Below are 24,090 nucleotides of genomic sequence, written 5' to 3'. Positions count from 1 at the left end.
TCAATCATCGAATTTTCTTTACAAAGTTTGCTTTTTACAGTCGGGATATACCTGTCTGTGTTCTTGTACGCAACGTAATAAAAATTGTTTTTACTCCTCTTGAACAGTGATCAAACCATGGAAGTCTTGCATTAACTTAACCGCTCTTTCTGCCGTATCATTAACTGCTTTCAGTCCTAGCAGCTTCTTTTTAGCCTGTAGAAAAGAATCATCATTTGATCACGAAGAGGGGCACTTGTTCAGAAAACTGTCGTCAATCTGGAGTCGATTAAACAAGAACTTGCTTTTGACAGAGATGAAGTCATCAATGTTTCTCTCTGAAATTAAAACAGATAAATCAGTTATCAATTATACCTATTAGAAAACTTAGTCGTAGAACAAAATCAAAGCTTAATTAACGTACCAAAAAGTGGGCCACAGAGTTCTTTTTTGGATGCAATGTAACGTTTATTGTGGGCTGTTGGGTTTTCTCTAGTTAAGTTAGCAATCATTTTTACTTTAGTTTCTAGATCGACATCATCATCAAATAAAGCCAGAATAGATACTTCATCTGTCAAATACCACAAATGCTGGCAAAACTTCCGCAAAGCTGCTTTTGAAATGCTTTTGTCTATTGTTTCGTAATTTTTCATGGCCTTCAAAAACCACAAATCCTGATACGGCGCCTTTACTGCTAAACTACATTGGAGCCAGGGTTTTACGTAGGATGTCACGATGAACAGACATACGTCTAACAGAGCTGCCTTATCCTTGTTTGAAATTCTGAATTGAGAGCTAAGTAACGATATTTTTAATGAATAAATGGCTCTCGCCATCCATCGAGCCTGGTGCATAGCACCTGGAGGCCGAATCTTATATTTCTTCTCTGAATCTCCGCCAGGAAATATAATTGAAAGCTCAATTAATTCGCGATAGTCATCTCTAACGATTTCTTTGGTTAATTCAATTTTGTAGAATTCTAGCAGCTTGTCAATTTCCGAAACATTAAAACAAGATAGCTTTTCTGTACAGCTTTGTTTTTTCTCGGGATCGATTTTTTTTCCAGTTTTCTCGGAATTTCTTGAATAATGGGATGTCTGGGCTTGTAGTTACTTGACTGATTTTCGCTTCAAACACGCCTTTAAGTACTAATTCGTAAACGTGATGACAGCAAGCAAAAATAAGCACTTCTCTACCCAGTTTTTGTTCGAGAAGCACACATGCTCCATTTATGCGGCCTGTGTTAGAAGCAGTAGTATCACAACAGAGAATCTGCGCTTTGTCTTCAAGGTTCCAGTTCGTAATAGCATCCCAAACTGCGTCTGCCTGTTCCCTCCCTTCGGTAGGCGTTCTTCTTTACTTTTACGTGAATCTACAGCTGGCAACAGTTTTCCGTCCCAGTGGACAGTTACCGTGTCCGGGACCTTGTTTTGAAAATCAATTTTTATATATTAGCTTCAGCCCGTTCTTTTCGCATTTCCGTACGAACTCTATGTATAGAGGACTTGCTTATAGGGAATTCATCCGTATTGTGCCCCAGAGCCTCAATAGTAGCTTCAATTATAAAGACAGAATCCCTCACACTTCACTGACACCTGTCTAATGCGGCAACTAACTTGGGAGTTATGATATTCTTCCGCATAGAAGTTTTATCGGGCTGAGAGGAGGCTTCTCTTGCGCTGCGCCTATTTTCTTCTAATTCTAATATATTATTTCAGGATCAGAAGATGACTTTTCTAGTGGTGGTTCGCAAGTTGATGTTGATGGTGCTAAGGATGAAAAATTTTTAGCACGTCGCTTTTCCTCCTCGATGATTCTAAGGCTCGTCCTTTCCTCTTTTTGACGTTATAACGTCTTATAATTCGATTTAACAGGCTGCACGCACGAAAAAATGTGTCGTTACCTTGCTCATTAGTGTTACCTTGCTCTTTAGTGTTACCTTGCTCATATGTAGTTACCTTGCTCTTTACTGTTACCTTGCTCTTTAGTGTTACCTTGCTCTTTAGTGTTACCTTGCTCATTAGTGTTACCTTGCCCTTTAGTGTTACCTTGCTCATTAGTGTTACCTTGCTCTTTAGTGTTACCTTGCTCATATGTAGTTACCTTGCTCTTTAGTGTTACCTTGCTCATATGTAGTTACCTTGCTCTTTAGTGTTACCTTGCTCTTTAGTGTTACCTTGCTCATTAGTGTTACCTTGCTCATTAGTGTTACCTTGCTCATATGTAGTTACCTTGCTCATTGCATTGAATGAACTGCAAATTCTTTCACCATTCGAAAGCTACATCCTCCACGAGTAACATGGATTATATTTTATTTTGGAAATAGGGCTCGAGATATAGGTCAAAACGTGGACCCGGGTAACCTTCGGATGTGTATGTACAATATGGGTATCAAATGGAAGCTGTTGGTGAATGCTTTAGTTCAGAGTATTTCCATCCGCTCCGTGACTAGGGTCTCGAGATAGAGACCAAAACGTGGACCCTAGAATGTGTTTGTACAATATGGATATCAAATGAAAGCTGTTGATAAGTGCTTTAATACGGGGTAATTTTCATACCTATTGATGACTAGGGTCTCGAAATATATGCCAAAACGTGGACCCGCCGTGTCTTTGAACCGAATTAAACCAAACTTACACACATTGTTAAGTAGGTATTGAAGATGATTTCCGTATAGTTTGAATACCTATTGGTAGATAGGGTCTCAAGATAAGGTCAAAACGTGGACCCGGGTAACCTTCGAAAGTGTATGTACAATATGGGTATCAAATGAAAGCTGTTGGTGAATGCTTTAGTACAGAGTATTTTTCATGCCGCTCCGTGACTGGGGTCTCGAGATATAGGTCAAAACGTGGACCCGGGTAACCTTTGGTTGTGTATGTACAATATGGGTATCAAATGAAAGCTGTTGATAAGTGCTTTAATACGGGGTAATTTGTTATGTTATGTTATGTTATGTTATGTTATGTTATGTTATATTATGTTATGTTATGTTATGTTATGTTATGTTACGTTATGTTATGTTATGTTATGTTATGTTATGTTATGTTATGTTATGTTATGTTATGTTATGTTATGTTATGTTATGTTATGTTATGTTATGTTATGTTATGTTATGTTATGTTATGTTATGTTATGTTATGTTATGTTATGTTATGTTATGTTATGTTATGTTATGTTATGTTATGTTAAAGTATATTATGTTATGTTAATGTTAACTCATTCTCTATATCCATACAAAATATCTATCAAACAAATAAAATTAAAATTTTCTTTTGAAAAATGCAACCATTCAATCAGTATTTTCTTATGACGTTATCACGCTAAACTATCTTCAGTAAACCGGCTTTACAAACAACCTCTTTTTTGTTAATATAGTTTTTTTCCACTCCGGCTAAGTGACCGGGCCGACCAGGTTCTCTTTGACGCTGCAAGAAGATCTTATCTTCATTTATTTTAATCGATTGAAGAGCATTGGCATGTGCGCTGTCAAACAAATTGTTTAAGTTTGAAACAAACTCCTGTCGACGCTGTTTAAACACTTCTTGAGTTTTTTTCGCATTTTTTTGCAATTCTCTCCAAACTTGGTATAAGTTAACTAGTTTCTTAACACAGTTAGATATTGATCTGGTCGGTATACGTGCCTTTTCCCAATAAATAATACACTCACGAATTGTGAGATTTGCACTTTCATTGACACTTAAGTTCACTTCACGAATATTATAGAACAAAACTGCCAGTACTTGCCCGTTAGAGGGAAGTTTAGAACCGGTAATTTGATGGTTTACATCCCCTATTAAAAATATCTCCTTTTTGGAACTTCGTAACTCCACTGACATGTTGACTACACGAAAAAAACGCGATTACTAATAAAACAAACAAGTATTTACACGCAATCAATCCGACACTTCGTGCGCGCCGTACTATACAAGTACCGTTAGGTTTCCGCGCAACTCGGCACGGGTTGCCGTGATTCTCAATAGACGAAACTTTATTTTTAGATGTTTTGAGATCATTCAAAAAAAATAAAAGGGTATGCGTTAAAAAAAAACACTTTAATTTTTTTGGGACACCCTAATGTATAGTATATAGATACTTAAGTTTATATTATCATAAGTCGAAGGCCCTGGCAGCCAGCGCTTAGTACTTACGTGTGACAGTTACTTATAATTGTTACTCTTGTAAAAATAAAATAAACAATAAATAAAAATTTCATAATTATACATTTTTTTTTGTTATACTCAAGCCTGCGAACACACTAGTTTTCAGAAAAATTTGCAACAATGCCGAAAATACACTTTGATCACTTGACATGTATTTGCTCAGTTATAGCGTTATCAATATGACCACCGAAATCTGGCAATATCCATTGCGGCCTCTTTTTAACTATAAATAAATAAAATACACACTTTTCGAGTCAATTTTTCGTATTTTTTCTATTAAGGAATTCCGGTTTCATAGGTATATATTTATTAATTGTGCTTTGCTCCTCGAGAAAAGATAACTTGTTGGTATTGCACCAAAGGAATCAACGAATATTAAGACATTTTGTTTTTATAATACTTCTAAAACTATTTTATTCTGATATTCTAGCATTTACCTACATACATACATATATTTTTATAAGTGTATTTACTTAAATTGCTCAATTGAATAATACAGTTGTCTTCTTTATCGTGCATTAATTTTATAACAGCTCTATTGCTCAAGTCAAGCCATGCCAATTATTTCAAAATTTACGATATTTTTAAGTCAAATTCAATTTAAGCATCATTTGTTAGTATGCCGTTAAAAAATAAACCTTTCTAAATCAATAACATTTCAGCACACTGCCAAGTATCAAAATCGAATGTTGCATGAATGAGTAGTCAGCGAGGCATTAATCAAAAGAGCGAACTCGTGCAATGGCGAAGATGAGATCGGTTGAGATGCAAGCACGAGTGTGGGTAAAAGCCATGAATTGTGATGCTCATTTCCAGTGTGATGACGATGGGGTTTTGTATATATGTATGTATTAATAATTATGTTTATTTTACGCAACCGCTTGCTTAACTGGCTATAAAATTCCTGTTCATCCGAGTTGCCACTATAGGTACTAACCATGATGATGCGTTCGTTTCTGCCTGGGGAAAATGACCAGCGGTTGTCTAGACAGAGTGTAGACTGGTTGCTTTGGAACGCCTGCAACAACACCGTCCCCACCACCTCTACTGCCGAAGCCAAAGCAAGACTAGGCAAGCCATTCACAAGGTACAGACACTCTTACCAATATTTTATCTAAACTACAATTGTACGAGTATACACCGGTGTTCACAATAATAGCAGTGCGACATATTGCAAAGTTTTGACGATTTATTTATTTATTTTGTTTTTATGTAAAACTTTATTTACAACAAAAATCATAGGATAGGATAGGATTTGCCCGTTTGGGCAAAGAATCAATTCGTCCATTGTGATACCATGCAAAGGGTAAACAGACGGAGAAGAACCAACAGGGAGAAAAGGAAGAAGGGACTTGGATAGCAGGATGACGACCAAACGGTGACTAATTACAATTATATTAACCGCTTCAAGCTATAGATGAAGCTCTTCAAATGTATGATATTTAAAGCTGCTATATCCGCAGGTGGAAAGCCCAGATGTCTGAATCTTAACCCCACAAGAGCAGGGCAGCTGAGGAGAAGTTGTGAGAGGATTCTGCAGAAAGGAAGCAATCCTAAATCACACCGCATGGATACCTTTTGAAGAATGCAACGTAAGGATACCCACAAAACTCGAGCGCTGCAGGTTTGTCATATTTAGAGGTTCTTTCGCGTGGCTTCGATATACTCGTGGCCAGAAGAGTTTCACGATTTTGCACATTTGCACACTTATCCAATTCTCGCTGAGCTGACACGAGGCTCATCTTTCCAGGAGTAGACCACAGGCTCTCAAGTGGACTTTTATTCTCTAATTTTTGTTTAGCCAGCTCTATAGCTCAGCAGTTTTCCGCTTCGCCACTGTGACCGGGAACTCAAATTAGCTAATATCGATGTATGCAGATGCAGTTAAGAGAAATCAGGCATTCCCCGACTAACGCTTCGAACGCTTAAACAATTAACCCAAGGTCCTCTCTCCTTACAGTAATTACAGAAGTAAGCAACCAATTCACTGTTTCTTTAGTTGCGGTTACCTTCACTCGGTAAACACTACAGTGGCCCGGCAGCCTAAATTAGGGTTTGATGGGGAGCTGCTCACAGTCAAGCTTCGAACCATCCGTAAACATGTTGGCCATGCCCTTTCTCCAAATTTTGCACAGCGCTCACTCCTCCCTTGAGGAAATATGAGTTGAGAAAGTACCGCTCGGACCCAGCGAGGGTGGATATTGATCAAGTGCCATGGATGTGAACTAGAAGTTTCTGAGAATACTACAGTCTGCGCAGCTTAAGTCTAGGTTGTGGTCCGGATACTTCAATATGATTGCTGCACGTGCAGCGGCAGTTTTTCCTTCCTCAAAGCTTCAATCTTTGCACAGAATTAAAAACAAAAAATTAACTTTAAACAATTTTTCTAACCGAAATTTTAGAAAAATTTCAAATATGCAGTTTTATAGCGCATTGAATTTTTATATAATAAAGAGCAATTTGATTTTTGAAAAATTTTTTGCTGGAGATTCTATGAATTTTCTTCCTCCAGCACTATTTATATGAAAGAAAATGTATAACACCGTCAACAAAAAAAAATTTGCATATCCAGAATGTTTTTAGAAAGTTAGAAATTTTGACGAAAAAATTTTGAAGTTTGAAAATTTTTTTATTGAAGTTTTAAAATTGTTTTATTGAGTTTGAAACTCTCAGCTATACGGGTTTTTGTAGTATGAACTATATTTTTACAAAAATTGAGGGGAAAATTAATAAAAAATAAATAAATAGTCAAAACGTTGTATCATATTATATTATACTGACGCCATTATTGTGAGCACAGGTGTAGGTGTAGCACATCTTGCTGAGTAACCCTGTAGGGAAATACGTTATCAATTAACTGGTGCGCTTTTAATGAATTTAGAGCCATGACTAGTATGCGTTCCTTTTCCTTACCATTCAAGCAACAGGAGGATTTTGCACGGCGAGATCCTAGAAAATTTCAGTTGAGACGCCTCTGTATCTCTTTTCGGAAACAAAATAAAATTTTGAATTCAGATGATCTGGAATCAGTATTCACTGCATACCCTTGTTGGACAGATCTAAACGAATGATAAAAAGCAGATTTTAATTTATTTGGCGTTTACACGGGACTACCTGGTAGGTAGGTGAAATGGTTGAAGTGCCAGTCTGGTGCTCCTCAATTAGCACTAAAGCGCCGTTTTGATACCATTACGAGACTTCCAACAGGCAGATATCTACATACATCCAAGCAGAGCTGTTGATATAATGGGGAAGATTGATGAGATTTAGGTTGGTGCACTGCCCCAGGCTGTCGAAGAAAGGAGCTCCTAGTGACCTTAGTCTACTAGCTGCCAAACTCGGACATTTACAGAGAAAGTGCTCAACAGTCTCCTTCTCTGAAAGGTCCACACAGCTTCTGCAATGGAGGTTAAATTGTAACCCTAGCTTTTCGGCGTATGTGCCAATCATCCAGTGACCGGTAAACACAGCTACGAGTTTGGAAATTGAATGGCGAGGAGTCCAAAGGACTTTCTGAGTCCTCCTTGACTCATAGGCTATGTAAACAATTTTTCACCTGTTTAACAGCTAATACGCATTTCCAATTGTCTTCAGAGCATTGTCTTCTGTAAGCCTAAGGATACCTGCTGCCGCTATCACATGAGTAATACTTGTAGAGAGGATAGGCTTATCCTTCAGGGTCCACTTTTTGGGAAAGACAAACTAAGTTTTTAAATATGACTGAGTAGCTCATGTGCATAATATTTAGTGATTTCGAAAAACCCACAACATAATCTAGTACCCGACCCAAGCTGGCAACTCATTGCATCAGAAACTGTTACCTTCACACGATGCTGCACGTAATGCCCGAGCAACGCCGTTCTTTGTGTTTATTTTCGGACTTTTCCACTTTCACTTTCTGAGGATGGATCTACCTATTCGCGACATGAGTTGCAAAGTGGTTCTGAATAGGAAATTTGTTCCATTAGTTTTCGTTTTCCCTGCAGGGAAATTGTTGTCTAACTGGTATATGTATGTTGAAGATGCCTGCAACCACTAAGTGGACAATTAACCGATGAACTATAGTTGCAGCGGCTATTGAAGCCATTGATTTATGTAATTGTTGATTTTTTCCTCAATTGCTTCAACTGCTGATTTGATTTTTGATTATATTTCGATTTGCACTTTTATGTTGCTGATAACGTTTTGCTTGTTGCTGCTGCTTATGAATAGGTAAAAGCAGGGGTTCTCAAACCTTTTTGTACAACGAAAGGTGAGTTTGCTTTTCTGAGCTTAGTTTCTCACGAAAAAAATTCTATGGCCCCCTCATAATGGACTGATCCTTGCTAATTTAGGGACCTTACAGATTTACAATTCATTGGATAGAAGAAATTTGCAAGTCATTTTTTATCAAAATCGAATAATATGTAGTATTTCGGCCCACAAGACCGTTAAGCGCGGCTGAAGACCAATCTCAACTCATTCCCACGGTAATGGGCTTTTTCCGATCAAGGGTTGCCGACCCAGTAAGTTAGCCTTGTCTAGAGCGCTGAACCTCACCCCTCGTTTATCGTCACTGCAGCAGCTCCATGCAGCGAGACTGGTTCCAATACTTTTCCTTAGCGCTGGCATTGAGTCAAATCCTGGAGTGGAAGTTTATGAATGTTGCAAAGACGGCTCCACGGTGGTGCCTCCACCCAAACTCTACATCGGTTAGGTGCAATCAGTGCGACGGGTGGGGCCACTTTAAATCTTGCTCAAGCCTCCCTTACATAGGGGGTGGTCCCCCCCGCCTTACCTCGCGTAATGCGGTAGTGCAACCATCCATTACCACAAATGGAGCCGCTACGGTTCCTCGGAACTCACTCAAGCCACAGTGATGTACATATTTATTGTTTCATATTTCTTCTTTCTTAAGTGAAAATAGAGATTGTGCAGAATATGAGCGAAGTGAGGCCATGATTACAATTTTTGGCCTCAAATTATATGGGTACGTTAAACTTTGCGGCAAGCGGTAAAATTATCTTTAGAGTAGCGATACGTTATTCTCTGTATGGTAGAAAATTCAGACATGGAGTAAATGAATCAACTCTCCTTAAAGTGACCGCCTCGGCTTCGAGTGTAATGCTCCAATCATTTGACTGAATTATTGATGACTCGGTTCAATATGTGCGGCGTTATTCCGTAATAACATCTTTAATCTTCGAAATCATCTAAAGTGATTGGCTTTTTAGCGAATACTAAGGAATTGACGTAATTCGGGAGAAAATAAACGAGAGGTATCAAGTCGCTTAATCGCGGCGGCTAATTAATAAGCACTCGCCGTGAGATGATCCAGTCGTAAAATTTTTCCTTCGCCGTTTTGAGCCTTGTTCTGCTTGTACGATCGTTTCGTTGGATTCACAATTCTGATATACGGATACGTTTTTATCGAACTCTGATCACAGAATGACAGTTAATATCGCTCTATACCCAGGAACAGTCCGTTGACAGTAAAGGTGGTTGCTCATTTCGAAAGAAATATTGCCCAATGATGCCGCATTGGTGCTTGATCGGAAACTTTTGAATTGAGCATCAATAAATTAAACAAAGCAAGAAATTAGTAAGCCTTAATGAATATTTTGACTATTGGATGTCATTGGTAACTTTGATAGCTGCTGAAATATAACAAATGAAAAAAGTATCACTGCTTTCATTCTTACGGTTGCGCCTCTTTGATTATTCAAAGTGTTTATGAGAATGGGGTCGATTAGAGTGACTCTTTAATCCAGTACGATTGATTAAAAGCCTCTAGAAAATAGTTATGGGTTTTATATTTATTATACAAAAGTTGTGGAAATATCAATTGGAACTCAGATCATGAACCGTTTTCTCCTGTAAGAACAGTCAGTATTTGCTTTTTTTGCTCTTCTATTTTCCTTTTCCAGAAAAATTGAAATTTTATTTTTCAGTCGCGACACCCAGTTAGGTAGGAATCCCCTGGATTGCAGCACAATGTACAATGGCATTTCTGTATAACAGTAAAAATGTTTATTGCGCCCTAAAATAGCTTCACCATTGGTTTTTTGAGCGTAAAGTAAAGACAAACTAAAATGGCAATGGAAAACTTATAAAAAATATACTAATTGAAAATTAATTTTTGCTTGCGTTTAATCGCTACATTAAAATTAATAATTGTAACAAATGAAACATTGTCGCGAATAAAGTTGTAAGCGATAAAATTATAAGTTTTCAGAAATAGCAAAAAAAAAAAACGTTTTTAACATTTATGCCAGCAGCAAAAAAAAAAACTATACGCACCCCAACAGCAGCATACATTTTGTATGGGAAATTGCAGTGTATTCCAATAAAAATGTGAAAATTTGCTATTGCTATTTTCTTGGCAAATATGTTTTTTTATAAGTATGGGCAAAATGGTTTGGGAAGTATGTTATTTCAATGTAAAATTAATAAGTCTCATTAGGGTGGTGGAAGCGAATACTAGGGGTACTTTGGAACACCTACTTTGCCACTGCCCTGCTCTCTATAGGACTCGACAAATTTACCTAGGATCAACATATTTTTCATCCTTGAATGGTAATGCTTCAAAGGAACTGCTCCCTTGAAAAGGCTCCTCATGAAAAATCATTTACCGTTCGGAGTTATCTTAAAGCTCTGGAACAACATCAAGGCGCATACTACAAATAGGAGAAGGAGCTCAGCCAAACACCCAAAAGGAGTGTAAGCGCCAATTATATATGTATTTCTATCTTCTATACTATAAGAGTGAATGTCTGTACGTTGTCCGCGCATCACTACGAAACGACAACACCAAATGACGTAAAAATGTTTATACATTCATATTTTCACCCAATGAAGGTTATAGGCATGTTTTTATGATGGAACTCCCTTCCCACAGCCCCCAGGGCGCCACCACTCTCATTCAACACTAATAACACTGTGCGACAGTGAAAATATACTTTTATAGAGACCTAGTACAACTTGTAGGTATAGTAAAACTAAGAAACATGGTATAGGAGAAATTTCCAATACACCCCCAAAATCTCATTTTATGGCCATAAAACCGTTTATCAGTAGGTTGATGTGAACAATCACTCCTAACTTCGCCAATTTCCATCCGATTTCGAATTTGTTTTTTTAGTTCGAAAGAACAAAAACAAGCCTTTTTGACAGTGTGTTGACAATTTTTCTGAAATGACAACTGACGAGACTGTAGACGGAAGTATTTGGAATTTTTTTATGTTTTCTCTATTTTTTCAACTTTGACATCATTTTTGCGATATTATCCGATATTGAGGATTTTTTTTAGTACACTACTGTTAAAGTAAATTTAATTTCGCGTCGAATGAGCTATATTTGACTGTAATTGAATTAAAATTAAAAGAGTTGTGTGAGTTTTTATTTTTTTTTACTAATTTGATATGTAGGCATCGAAGCATGAAAATGATAACAAGTGTCATTATAAACACATAATATTTATTGGAGTATTGTGCAGTGCATCACTGTACGGTATGTGCGGTACGGTGCAGTACACAACTGAACTGGTTCCAAACTAAAAAATGCATTGGAAACGGCCCTTTGGAGTTTAGTATGGTACGGTACATTTGTCATTCTCTTCATCAGTTTTGAATACTTCTCTGGAAGAAATTCGATCATCATCATTCATCTGAAGTCGTCATCAACTAAATTCCATTGTTTAAATCGAGAAGCGAGCCTTTCAGATTGTCTTTCCGATAGAAGTAAATCACGAGAAAGATCCTGAAAATCTGAATTTGATACAATGTGTCGTTCTGAAGACTTAGAACCAGACGGAAAGTACTCTTCATCATCAGGTTTATTGTTATCACTTTGATCATCATCAGCAATGAGTTGAACTTCCTTCAGTTCATGTCCTGCAGTTGAGTCAATCATATCGTCCAAGACTACGGGGTTCTTAACAGTTGCAACATCAGCATACTTTATGTGCTTTCGAGCTTTATAATGATGGCTGTTTACGTCCGTTTTATAAAAATAACAATCATCTGGTTTATGATAAGGCTGACGATGCCACACCATCGGAGAATATTGAGAAATTCGACTTTTCTGGCAACGTTTCGATTTATATCTCTTGAATTTCAATGAAACAAACAATAAAACTTTGACGTTTTAATAAGGTTAAATTATAATAACAAACTTCTTTTCTTAATCAATGTACAGTGTGGACTTTGGTACACTTGGGAGCCTTTTCATATTTCCATTGAAAAAAAAATATGCTATAATATGTCAGATATTTTCGTAAGTTCTAACCAGTTCTGTTGTATGCAGTACAGTGTACTCTTATGTATACATATATACTCCAATAAATATTACGTATCTATAATAACGCATCAAAACACGTCCTTATTCCCATTTAGCGTAAAGTTATACCTTCATACCAAATTAGTAAAAAAAAAATAAAATCTTAAAACTCACACAACTCTATTAATTTTAATTCAATTACAGTCAAATATAGCTCATTCGACGCGAAATTAAATTTACTATAACAGTAGTGTACTAAAAAAAATCCTTAATATCGGATAATATCGTAAAAATTATGTCAAAGTTGAAAAAATTGAGAAAAAATAAAAAAAATCCAAATACTGCCGCCTACAGTCTCGTCAGTTGTCATTTCAGAAAAATTGTCAACACACTGTCAAAAAGGCTTGTTTTTGTTCTTTCGAACTAAAAAAACAAATTCGAAATCGGATGGAAATTGGCGAAGTTAGGAGTGATTGTTCACATCAACCTACTGAAAAACGGTTTTATGGCCATAAAATGAGATTTTGGGGGTGTATTGGAAATTTCTCCTATACCATGTTTCTTAGTTTTACTATACCTACAAGTTGTGCTAGGTCTCCATAAAAGTATATTTAATTTTTTTTTTTTTGTCACACCGTGTAATCGAATATTTGCTTAAATTTAATCTAAAAAATCTCAGTTTTTCCTATTTCCCACTATTCATAGCACACTCTAGACTTCATAATCCGCATAAGCTGTTCAACTATGACCCAAATACAAAGTTCAAAAAAGTTTTGAGATAGAAAATTAATAAAAATAATTTTGCTTGATATTTTTCTGATTGGTTGTTTTGATTTTATTCAACGAGGCATAGCAACGGATGCCGGGTATTGTAATATTATGGTTATTAATAAAAGATTATTTTCTATGAAATTATTGTTTGTAATTCTTTTATATACATATCCTAAATCCCTCAAAACTACTCCTACGCGAGCGGGGCCGCGGGTTAAAGCTAGTTACACTATATTATCCTATTATATTCTGCAGGCCCACGTAACCCGTTTGGCCTTACATAGAATTTTTTAAAGGTAGGAACTCCAACTAAGTCCTAGATATTTAACCTCGCCAGAGAATTTAAGCTCTTTTTCCAAGAGAAAGATCGTTTTGTTGTTATACATTGACACTTTTCTTGGCATGAGAAAGGATGAATAATTTTTGCTTTTGCATAAAATTCCAGCAGCTTTCAAATACCAACAATGCGGATGTGCCTCAAGTCTTCTACACCACCGAAAATTTCTTAACAAAAACAGCATACATTGTTGCCAAATCACCACCAGCTTAGCACACCGCAATAAGCTAGAACTCAATAATTTAATTTTATCGTCAAAAATGTAAACAAGACATTTTTTCGCAATCGATTTAACAACATTGAAGCAATCAATACAATTACCGCGTACTGTGATGCACACAAAATTCGCGTAATCACAAAAAACACAATTGGTTATCTAGCAACATGTTACTATAAAACAACAACAAGCATCCAATTTTACAATTCATAGAAGCAGACATTTACAAGTGCAACAGTTAGTGGTTGACGGCCTCTTGGCATACTATCGAAGGGGTAAAGTGTGGAAAGGGTAACCACGACGAGTAGCTCTTCCGCAATGCCAGACACTTGAGAACAGCCAATCGGCGCACCAACAACATCAACCGACGACAACCGCAAGCCACACTGCCACAAATAAAAAGAAAACTACAGCATCACAAAGGCTATTTCCCACGTCACGTTGATTATAAGACGGCATGCTCAAGTACTCATCGTGAGTTTGTATTTATGTGTGACGAGTATGCAATCAATTTTGTAGTAGAGTTGACCTGAGGCGTTCGCCGCAAAACTTATCGGTGCATGTCACAGCCGAAATATACACATACACCTGTATTAAATATAAACCTGTAAGTATGTATCTAATTGTGGTGTGGCATGACAAGAAAAGCAGAAGCGAAGACAGCCATTGGCAGCACGGGGGCAAGCAGTCAGCGAGTCAGTTCGAAGTCAGTAATTGTTGCTTATTGAGGATGTCAGCTTGCTGCTTCACACTGGCTGCAGCGAGCATCTTCTATCGACTAGTTGAGCGGCAGTTCAGTTGCATAAGTGCATTTATGTTCATTTTAGTAGCAAAAACTTCGAAATTTCATCTCCACTTACGGAAGTGCAGTGCTTACTATTGGATATGCGACCGATAATTTGAAATGTTTTGGAGTCTTATACTGCAAAATTGATGTTAATTCATATACTGTACTTACTGCTCTATACGGCTGAGTGGTGTTTAGAGATGTTATGAATTACCATGCACTTGACACGGCTCTTAAGTGCCATGTTTTTAAAAGTGATTTTATGATCAGGAAGATATTAAAAGCGAAAGGTTTATTAATTTTTGGAAGGGAAAAATTAAAAGTAATATTTTTATTTATTAAAAAAAGAGTAAACTTAAAACAAAAGTTGACCATAAATATGTAGTAAATAAAGTTTAATTGGAAGTTATTCAATTTCTCTTTAGGGTGAAGTCCATCAATAACTTTTTACCATGCGAAATCCTTACAAAGTTATGAAAGTTCACACAAAGTAATCAAATTTAGTAGTTTTGATCTTAAGAAATAAAAATTATTATTGCTATTCATTCATGAGAAAAATTGACAATAAATAAAGGAAAAACGGTCGTCTTAGCCGGATGGGTCGGTGCGTGACTATCATTCGGAAGTACACGCGTTCGAAAGTTATGACATGAAACACCGAATGATAGAAAAAGTTTGTCGCTCCTCGGCAGACAATGGAGTGTATTTCTGCTATGAAAAAGCTCCTCAGAAAAACTATTTGCTGTTCGTATGTGGCATGAGACTGTAGGTCCCTGCGTTTGTGGAAAATATCAAGACGCACGCCTTAAACAGTAGGAGGAGCTCGGTCAATCTAACATACAATAAAGGGTGTAAGTGCGAACTATACAAATGTATGATATTTATGTATTCGAGCGCCGTAGCCGGATGAGTTGGTGCGTAACTACCATTCGGAAGTGTGTAGTTTCGAATCTTCATCAAATAAAAGAATTTTTTTTTTTCAAATAGCGGTCGCCCCTCGGCCGGCAATGACAAATCTCCGAGTGTAATTCGGTCATGAAAAAGTTCCTCATAAAAATATCTCATGCTTGGATTTGGTTTAAAATTGTGGGCCCCTACAAATGTGAAAAAACATCAAGACGCACACCACAAATAGGAGGAGGGGCCAAACAACTAACAGAAGTGTACGCGCCAATTTATTTATTTTATGTATTATATTTATAAAGTAAAAGCACGACCAAGGTGAGCTATAGGCTAAACAATAATATAGGTATATTAGAAATACCGTAAGTTAAAACTTTGGGCAAAGGTTTTAATAGACAATCTTACATAAAAGAGATCTTCTTGTTTTGTTAGATTGGATCCAGCTTGCAACGCAACGGGTTTTGAAAATTTCCTTTGTGGCTGCTGAGAGCTAATTTAGAAACCAGGTTTGAAACGAAATCTATTTAAATCTCAATATATATTCATACATAATATTCGTTGCACAAGATGAGTCCCACGACATCTATGGAGGTTATTCGAGAACTTACGCCTCTTTACATTTAAATCCAATTCCAATCAAGGAGAGCTATTCTAAGAACAATCAAAACAAAATCGTAGAAAATTGATATTCTTATTGAACTCTGAGGTCTCAATGTTATGGGGCATGATGCTCCGGGTGATCAAACGCTTTAATATTGAACTGAGCCATACAAAAGTTTATATAAAACCTACAAGATAAATCAATCATGGACGGATCCCTCACCGAAGAAGGTTTAGAAGCAGGTGTCTGTGGTCCGGGAAAAGTTTCTCGGAAGCATCAGGCAAGAATACAAATATATTTCCAGAAGAAGTCTATGCAATAGACAGATGCACTCAGTTTAACTTTGAACGCTACCATAGCAACACAAGCATAGCTATCGCACTGATACCCAGGCTATTCAATTAAGGCTTCTAGGTTACATCTAAACTGTTGCTGGAACGTCTTGGCAAGCTGAACACATTACACCAGAACAATCCGGTACGTATTTTATGGCTTTCAGGCTACATAGGAATTATTGGAAACGAAATGGCAGATAAATTAGCCAGAAAATAGGAAAAGTCTCACAATTTATTCCTCAGATCCATTTTGTGGTCTAGGAAAGGGTAACTTTTTATTATTATTTCAGGAAAGGCAAAGTTACATAGGGCAATCTACCAGATTTATCGCAATCAAAATATATAATAAGTAGCTGAAGCCGACTTATCGATTTCTGAAATTAAATACATAAGAATAATTCTAAAAGCAACACAGGAACTATATCAAGACATTGCTGACTGAATCACAACCTTACTTACTTGGGAATATACTGCAGTGGAACTTGCAGAAAACTCAAAAAAAAAAAAATGGGACAAATTTAAGATTTATTAATAGAGAAATATTCTGAAACTATGAAGGGGACACAATATTTATTTCAGTTCGTAGTGCTAAATCCCTTCATAATAATACAAGTAATAATAAATATAGTTTTGAATGCATTTTAATCTGTATTTTTACTAGTTTTTTTCTTATTTGGTAAAGCCGCTTAAAATTTTACTTTTTTGTAAATGACTCTCTCAGCTTTAAAGATATTCTGCTAAAATTTTGCACACGATTGTTTTTTAGTATAACCTCAGTCATTTTTTAAAATCGGACCACTTCAAGACCCACTTCGGACCCACTAGGGTTGTCTTTAAATGAGCCCTAATGGTCTCCTTTTAAATGGAGAAACCTCCTCAGAAACTGGAGCCAATCTGAAAAGCGGAGGAAACCGTTGAATTAAGAAGGTCCCATTTAAGTAATATCAATTATCAAAACTTTCGCCAAAAAAAAAAAAAAATAGTTTGAATTTCAAAGAATTCTACTATTCAAGTTTCAAGAAAAATTCTCGTATTAGCCAAAATACTCTAAAATAGGATCATACTATCTTAAAAGAAATTAAAATTTAAAAAAATAATGTCAAAATATAACAAAATAGTGCGGAAGCGCTAGTTGGATTCCGGAAGAATCCTGGATGATTAAATTAGCATACTTTGGAAACTATATTTCTTTTCTGAGCCGAAGGTCTTAGCAAACAGCGCTCTTGTAAAGCTCACGTGCTCGTCCATCGAGACGATTTTCATGAATTTAATGACATTTTCGACGATTGGCCCATTAGAGGATGTCTTATCTTCGATGTCTATATGACCAGAATGGAATAGTTTGGACCACCGCTTTGTTGCTGTATTCAATATAGTATTTGGACCATAAACAGAACAAATTTGTTTTGAACAGTTGCTGTGACGTCTCCCCTTGGTCTTAGTGGTACTGAAAAGTTTATAGAAAATGCTGTCCTTTACCTTAACTTCAGAACATTTTGATCCAAAACACCATTAAAAACATCTTTTATTTGTTGTTTCTTGCCCATAGGATTATCACGTGCTAATGTATTCGGCTAACGATGAGGGTTGGTTATAAATTTTTTTAGTACCTTGAACTTCAGGTATACTTGAAAAACCCCTTTAATCTGAATTTTCTTTATTAAATTCCAATTTTCTGTAAGCTTTAAAAAATTTTGAGCTCTTAAAAGAAAAAACTGAAAATCGATTTGATAGTAATAAAGTGCAGGACTATATCTTAATAGAAAAAACGCCATTTTCAAATTTAGCTTAGAGATTGCACAGAAAAGGAAAAATCTGAAGAACTTTTCAATATGTAGTTGGCGTGCTAATAAAGTAAAAATGTCTATATTTGCAATAATGATGGTAAAATGGTAATTTTGCGCCTTCGCAAGGTGACACGGATCCAAGAGATTCGAAGAGCCATTGAAGGCTTTGCTGCATAGATCCGGCTGAATTTGAGCAATGGTCTGAGTTGAGCTAACTTTGAGTAAATAGGCCTGCGATTTCAGAAAACACAATAAGAAGTAGCCTTGCGTGGTCAAATCGCATGTACTTGGTGGTGAGTTCACGTCACCTCCGCTAGTGATAAACGTTTTTGTTTTAATTTTTTATCATTTGCACTCACTGCTGAATCGGACACTTGCCGTGGTGATCTTGATTTTACATCAGTGAGTGAATAACAAAAGCTTCATTTGATAGGTGCCAGCAAAATAATATGAACGCCAGAACCTGGCAACAATGACTTTTCCCTATTAGGAGAGCTTTCGGAGTTTTATGTTTCATGTCTGCAGAGATCTACCGGATCACTGAATGCTTAGACTAGGCGGGCGCCTCATTATACAATACTTTATATCTATTATTCTATATATAAATGAATTGTGCCTTATAGGGCGTGTGGCAGCTTTATAACGAGTGCAACCTAAAACATAAAATCTAAACTGGTGCTAACTTATACACTGGACTTCCCAGTTAATTAAGATTGTTTAGACAGTACCCTACCGAACTTAAGGAATGAGAACATGCGTTTTTTAACTCCAAAGTAAAATTTTTGCTTTAATCTTAGTAGAAGAGTTTTAACACTTGGCTCCAATGGAAATGGAATCAAGGGTCCATATTTGAATTTTTTCTTGATTTTGATAAAATTTTACATAGTTAGCTTTGGCCTGAACTTAGACTTCACTAGGTGTAAGCACAGCTTGACGTAAAGACTCATCGAATTCTGGACAAATTTAATTAAAATCTTGATTTCCTTTTGTAATAGAGATTCAACAAAACTAGTAAATGTCTTTTTCATTTCAATACTATTAATTTGTGCATCCTCCATTAGCTGTTTATGCCTACGTCTATAAATTTGTATAAATGCATGTATGTACCTCTTTTGATTTGCTACTTTGCATGCGCTTCTGCATAAAATCGCATCGCTTATGGTCGCTATCTTTTGGTTTTTTTTTTTTTGGTGCCAAAAACATCCATTCACTTTTTCGGTTGTTATGTACTCTGTGGATTTTGTTGTATCCTGATGCAATCACCAATAGTCTGTTCATACAAGTAGCAGCATCACAATCGCTTGCGGTAAGCGTAGAGTGGAGCGTAAACGGTGAAAAACTCATCAGGCACAAAAAAGGAAAACAAATTTTTATTACAAGATGTGAGCGCGCGTGCTATTAAAAATGCATAAATAAGTAGGTAAAGAGATACATGTACATATACCTATTTGTGTATGCATGCATGTTTTTGCTGGTCATGGGACACTATCACAGCAAAGATTTTATCATTAGGGCTAACAAAGTATGTATTTCCTCATCACAAACACGTAGAAGGTAAGGGAAGTTGTGCACACAGATGGGAAGTTATTTTATGTTTTTATAGGCTTTATTCTATTTTCAATCAATAGTAATATATCGATACAATATGTGGTGGTAGTAAAATTCATGAAAAAACGTAAATGCATTGTATTATTATTTTGAGATTAGCGGAGCGTTTAAAGTTAAAATATCTGAAATAGCATTCGACTATAAATTGTCGGCAGCGTTTCTTGTGAAATCCCCACTCGTTTACAGCCATTCACTCTCAGTCTTAGAACAACAAATGTGTTAGTGACAAGTGTTGTAGTGTTTCATGGGATAAGAGTATGTCGTGTGATGCGTCATTTTACTTGTGTCTATCACTATGCTGTCCGTTGGCCATCAACAGTTGTAATTCAGGCTGACAAGCGCGGCTCAAATTTTTATCACACTGAGCATTGAGCGTCATCAGTTAAGCGCATACTTTCAAGAAGTATCTTACATGTTGACTGTACAATTCTTTCGAAATAATATTAATGTACCTATTATAAATTTGTGAAAACGTGGCGTATACGCAACATATTTGCTGGTGCGTCATTAGTTAGCCCTCATTACTGCAGCGGACATTGAAAGCCTGACAATTAAAAACTTTGTGGGTTTTAACACTTTTTCCAGTGGAATACATTATCAACTTCCCTATAATAGAACTCCTATGCATCAAAAATTTGTGTGACACTCATATTTAGACAAATATTTAGAGGTTAGGAGTCCTTTGACCAAGTAAATGAATGGAAAAAATGTGTTACTTGAACATGGGAAATTCTTTATTATAGCTTTCCGTTCTTGTAATCAATCCTATGCCAATTTTAAAACTCTAAATATTATTATGATAAATGTTATGCTAAAGGGTTTTTCAATAAGTGCGGGTAGATGGTTCAATATATAACTTTCAAAGTTTTCTTCAGAAACTTTTCTTCGGGCACATATATAAATATGTTGGCATGGAAAAGCACTTCAAAGTGGCGTATGAGCCATTCCATGTCAAGTGATCTAAGCGTTTTAGACATGGCTTTCAATTTTTCTGAAAATTGATTTATTTGTAGGCTTGAATATAAGAAGTAAACTCATAATATTCTGAAAAAATTTTAATAATTTTGGAATTTGTTCAATGTTGAAAATTTTGGTTCAAAGTCTTCAAAGCTCTTCAAATATATATATCTTTGGTTTATTTTTATTATTTTATTTTCGTTTTTTTTTTTGTAATGAATAAAATATTCTTTAAATAAAAAAAAAAATAATATTTAGAAAAAAAAAATTTTGAAGAAAACTTGTTTTGTCATTTGTGAAAAACAACCCTCTTTTTCTTCGTTTTTTTCGTAATTTTCATTGATTTTCTTGTTAAAACTTTTTGTAAAAAACTTGTTTTGCCATTTGTGAAAAACAACCTTCTAAAATCTTTTTCTTCGTTTTTTCATTTCTAGCTTTCAGTAATCCCTGAAAGCAGCATATTGTGATTCGAGATATGTATATTCATCCGTTGTGTGCTAATCAGTTTTTCTTCTCCCGTATTAAGTATATCTTGACACTACGCCCAATGCTCAGCTTTGCCTCATGAAATCGACTTTATGCCAATTAAATTGAATACAATTTGTTTGTTATTTTCTCTAACTAGGCCGATGTTATATGAAGAGACTATTTAGTAAGCTGATAAGCTTTATTAGTCCAAGCTAAGTTTCACAGCTGCTTAGGCTGTTTTGCCCTTGGGCTTGGTTAGTTTTTGATTTTTCAAAATCTCTCTTTACAGACTCGTCGAGTTCCATTTTTGAACGCATCTGCTGGATACCAAATTTTTAACTTTGCATACCCAATATTTATTTTCCATATTTTCCTTGCCTCCTAGAAGGTCTCTATGTATTTTGTTAGTACGGCTTTTAATGAAACTTAACCCCCTTCCGTCAGTTTACCGATGTAACCAGTACTTTCGTGGGGCAATTTGAGCACAAAGCTGTTAGGAAGAAGGAATATCGTTAATCACTCCATTCTATCTTAGTCCTTATGGACCTCTCATTTTCGATATTACTATGCTGTAAATCTACCTACTTGACCACCTGAGCCCATTTTTTGGTGGGAATTTAACTCAAGCAACAGCACAAGTGACGCCGAATTGAGGCCACCTCACCGAAAATAGTAACTTAAATCCATATTGGATGAACGGCGAGTGAACTTGAGCAAATTTGACTACGGGTGGCAACTCATCAATTGCATTGATTACCTTGAAAAGGGTGGAACAATAATCAGCACACATTATGCAGAGCTGATCGCAGTGGACAAAGTATACCACTATTCCACCAAGGCACTGCAATCTCCAGTCGCAATGGTGAATTTTCATTAATTACGTTACAAATTCTTCTTTTATCCGAAAAAATCTTTAGAAGTAGCATTCAACACTCTAAAGGTGCTGGCCCAATGCCCGGAATAGAAATTCATTACCTTTTATTCCGGCACTACCAGGGATCCTCATAATTTTGATTTAGTTTTAGTTGTACATTATTAAGTTTTTAATTATTGAAACTAGAAATGCTTTGATTGAAACGTTCATGTTACTGCCAGACAGCATTTTGAAACATGTTTGGAAGTCTCGTTTGGTGCCACAATCACTCAATACACCACTTCACACTGCACTGGTTCTTCTACAGCATTTCGCTAAAAAATCAACAAATCTAGAAATTCCTCGAGCTATTTATGTAATTTGTCAAGCTCGAAATCGATTTCACACCCATTTTTTCCGGTAGATTTACAACTTCGCCTAACAGTCAAAAAACCTCCTACACACACAATAACTCCCCTAATATGCGTAGTTCATCCTTGTGTACGTAATTATGAACGACTGTCTGTATGTACATCTGTTTCATTCCTCAGCACGCGCACTCTACTTAACCTCAGATAGAAACTTCAGATAATTTTTTCCATGAAATGTCTAATATAAACAAAGTTTTAGTGCGAAAATAAACAAAAAATATCAAAATTTAAAATTAAAAAAGCGCACCCTCTAGTCCACTATCAACATGGCAAAGGCAGGCAAGAAAGGCCAGGATAAAAGAGCTTCTAATACTGAAAGTGAAAAAAAGGGTAAAAAGGGCCGCAAAAGCAGCACCCTTTCTGACTCCTCAGCGGGGAAGGGCAAAAAAGGCAAGGGCAAGAGGAAAAGCAAAGGAAAATCGTCTGTGATTGACACTACAACTGCGGTTGAAGCTCAGCCGGAGGTACCATCGACACCACCGCCACCTCCAGAACCTAAATGCAATGACCAGCAGCGTGCCGACGAACCATGCCGTTACACAGAGGATGCTTGCTGTAAGGGGGCCATTGCATGCCGGCCAAATCATTATCCAGGCATTTTGGAAGAGCCCGAACGCATGGCTGTTGTCGGCTCAGAGAGCGGCAGCTACGAAAGTCTATGCAAATTGGTGCGCGCTGGTTTGCGCTGTGCCGATCGCATTTTCATCATGACACCTTGGGGTAATTACGTGATTTTTCGCGCACACGATGAGGAGAATAAAATCTATTTCATTTACGATGGTTGCACATGCAATGTGAATCGCTTTCGATATTTAGATTTGCGCGAGGGTACAGCTGGACTTCTCTATTTTAATTGCGTGCATGCATTAATTACTTATATGTTGGACTCGAAGAAGCAACGGATGTCCTTGAAGCGCATAAGACGCAGTGTCATCGATGACATCTGCAAGGAGTTTTGTGAATTCGGACCTAAATAAGCAAAATATTTGCTATTTCAAACGAAAAAACCAAACGAATTGAGTGAAATGAGAGACACATGGCCAGACGGGGGCCCTAGGCAAATTTTTGGAATATTCTTTGGAAACGATTTTTTAATTACTATTTAATAGTACAAGTACATATATGTATGTACTTATTTAGGCACTAACAGTAATGTCTGCTAAACTGGAGATCTTATTTTACATCGTATATCAACAGAATATAAAGAACGTATACCAAACGCTTTTTTAAATATCCTTCTTTCATTAATTTTCACTCCACCTCAGGCCTCTTATGAATAACGCCGTCAGCTTGTCGATCTCGAAATCTTGAATAGCAAAACTGCCTATCTTGCATGCTGTTTTGTAATTAACATCGCAAATAGAGTTATTGACTACCCTTCTCTTGTAGAAAGTTTACATTTCAATGTTCAGCTTCGGACACTTTTCAATAAATTGGCTATGGGAATAAGTTTCCGTCTTTTCTTAGCCAAAGTTACGAGTTATTTAAACAATTAAATAATACATGATATTATGTGAAGTATGTGCCATTGGAAGCTACAAATTTACTCCATCTTTCAGGCAGCATACGGATTCCTCAGACGCAAAATTCGAGTTCTCTTGACTATATCGCACCCTAAATACAAAAGGGTCACAACT

The 24,090-nt window shown here is 36.4% G+C and overlaps 1 protein-coding gene and 1 long non-coding RNA gene across 6 annotated transcripts; both read left to right on the top strand.

Annotated features, from left to right (window-relative positions):
* Positions 1-4,615: 4,615 nt before the first annotated feature.
* LOC128856562 (uncharacterized) lies at positions 4,616-6,583 on the top strand. Of its 4 annotated transcripts, XR_008453846.1 has the most exons (6): positions 4,616-4,755; positions 4,805-4,986; positions 5,072-5,229; positions 5,385-5,520; positions 5,606-5,766; positions 5,944-6,583. It is a non-coding gene; the product is annotated as an uncharacterized LOC128856562 (long non-coding RNA). The 4 variants fall into 4 exon arrangements; XR_008453845.1 differs by having other exon boundaries at positions 4,616-4,986; positions 5,390-5,520; XR_008453843.1 differs by having other exon boundaries at positions 4,616-4,986.
* Positions 6,584-22,679: 16,096 nt separating this feature from the next.
* LOC128856560 (uncharacterized) lies at positions 22,680-23,802 on the top strand. 2 transcript variants are annotated; one of them, XM_054091868.1, is made up of 2 exons: positions 22,680-23,173; positions 23,270-23,802. In XM_054091868.1, the coding sequence occupies exons 1-2, from the start codon at positions 22,720-22,722 to the stop codon at positions 23,428-23,430; spliced, it is 615 nt and encodes a 204-aa protein (XP_053947843.1). In that variant the 5' UTR covers positions 22,680-22,719; the 3' UTR covers positions 23,431-23,802. The 2 variants fall into 2 exon arrangements, with proteins under 2 accessions (XP_053947843.1, XP_053947842.1); XM_054091867.1 differs by having other exon boundaries at positions 22,680-23,799.
* Positions 23,803-24,090: the final 288 nt, after the last annotated feature.

Source organism: Anastrepha ludens, chromosome 3 (assembly GCF_028408465.1).
Source record: "Anastrepha ludens isolate Willacy chromosome 3, idAnaLude1.1, whole genome shotgun sequence".
NCBI classification, from domain to species: Eukaryota; Metazoa; Arthropoda; class Insecta; order Diptera; family Tephritidae; genus Anastrepha; species Anastrepha ludens.
This window is presented reverse-complemented; position numbering and strand designations above follow the sequence as displayed.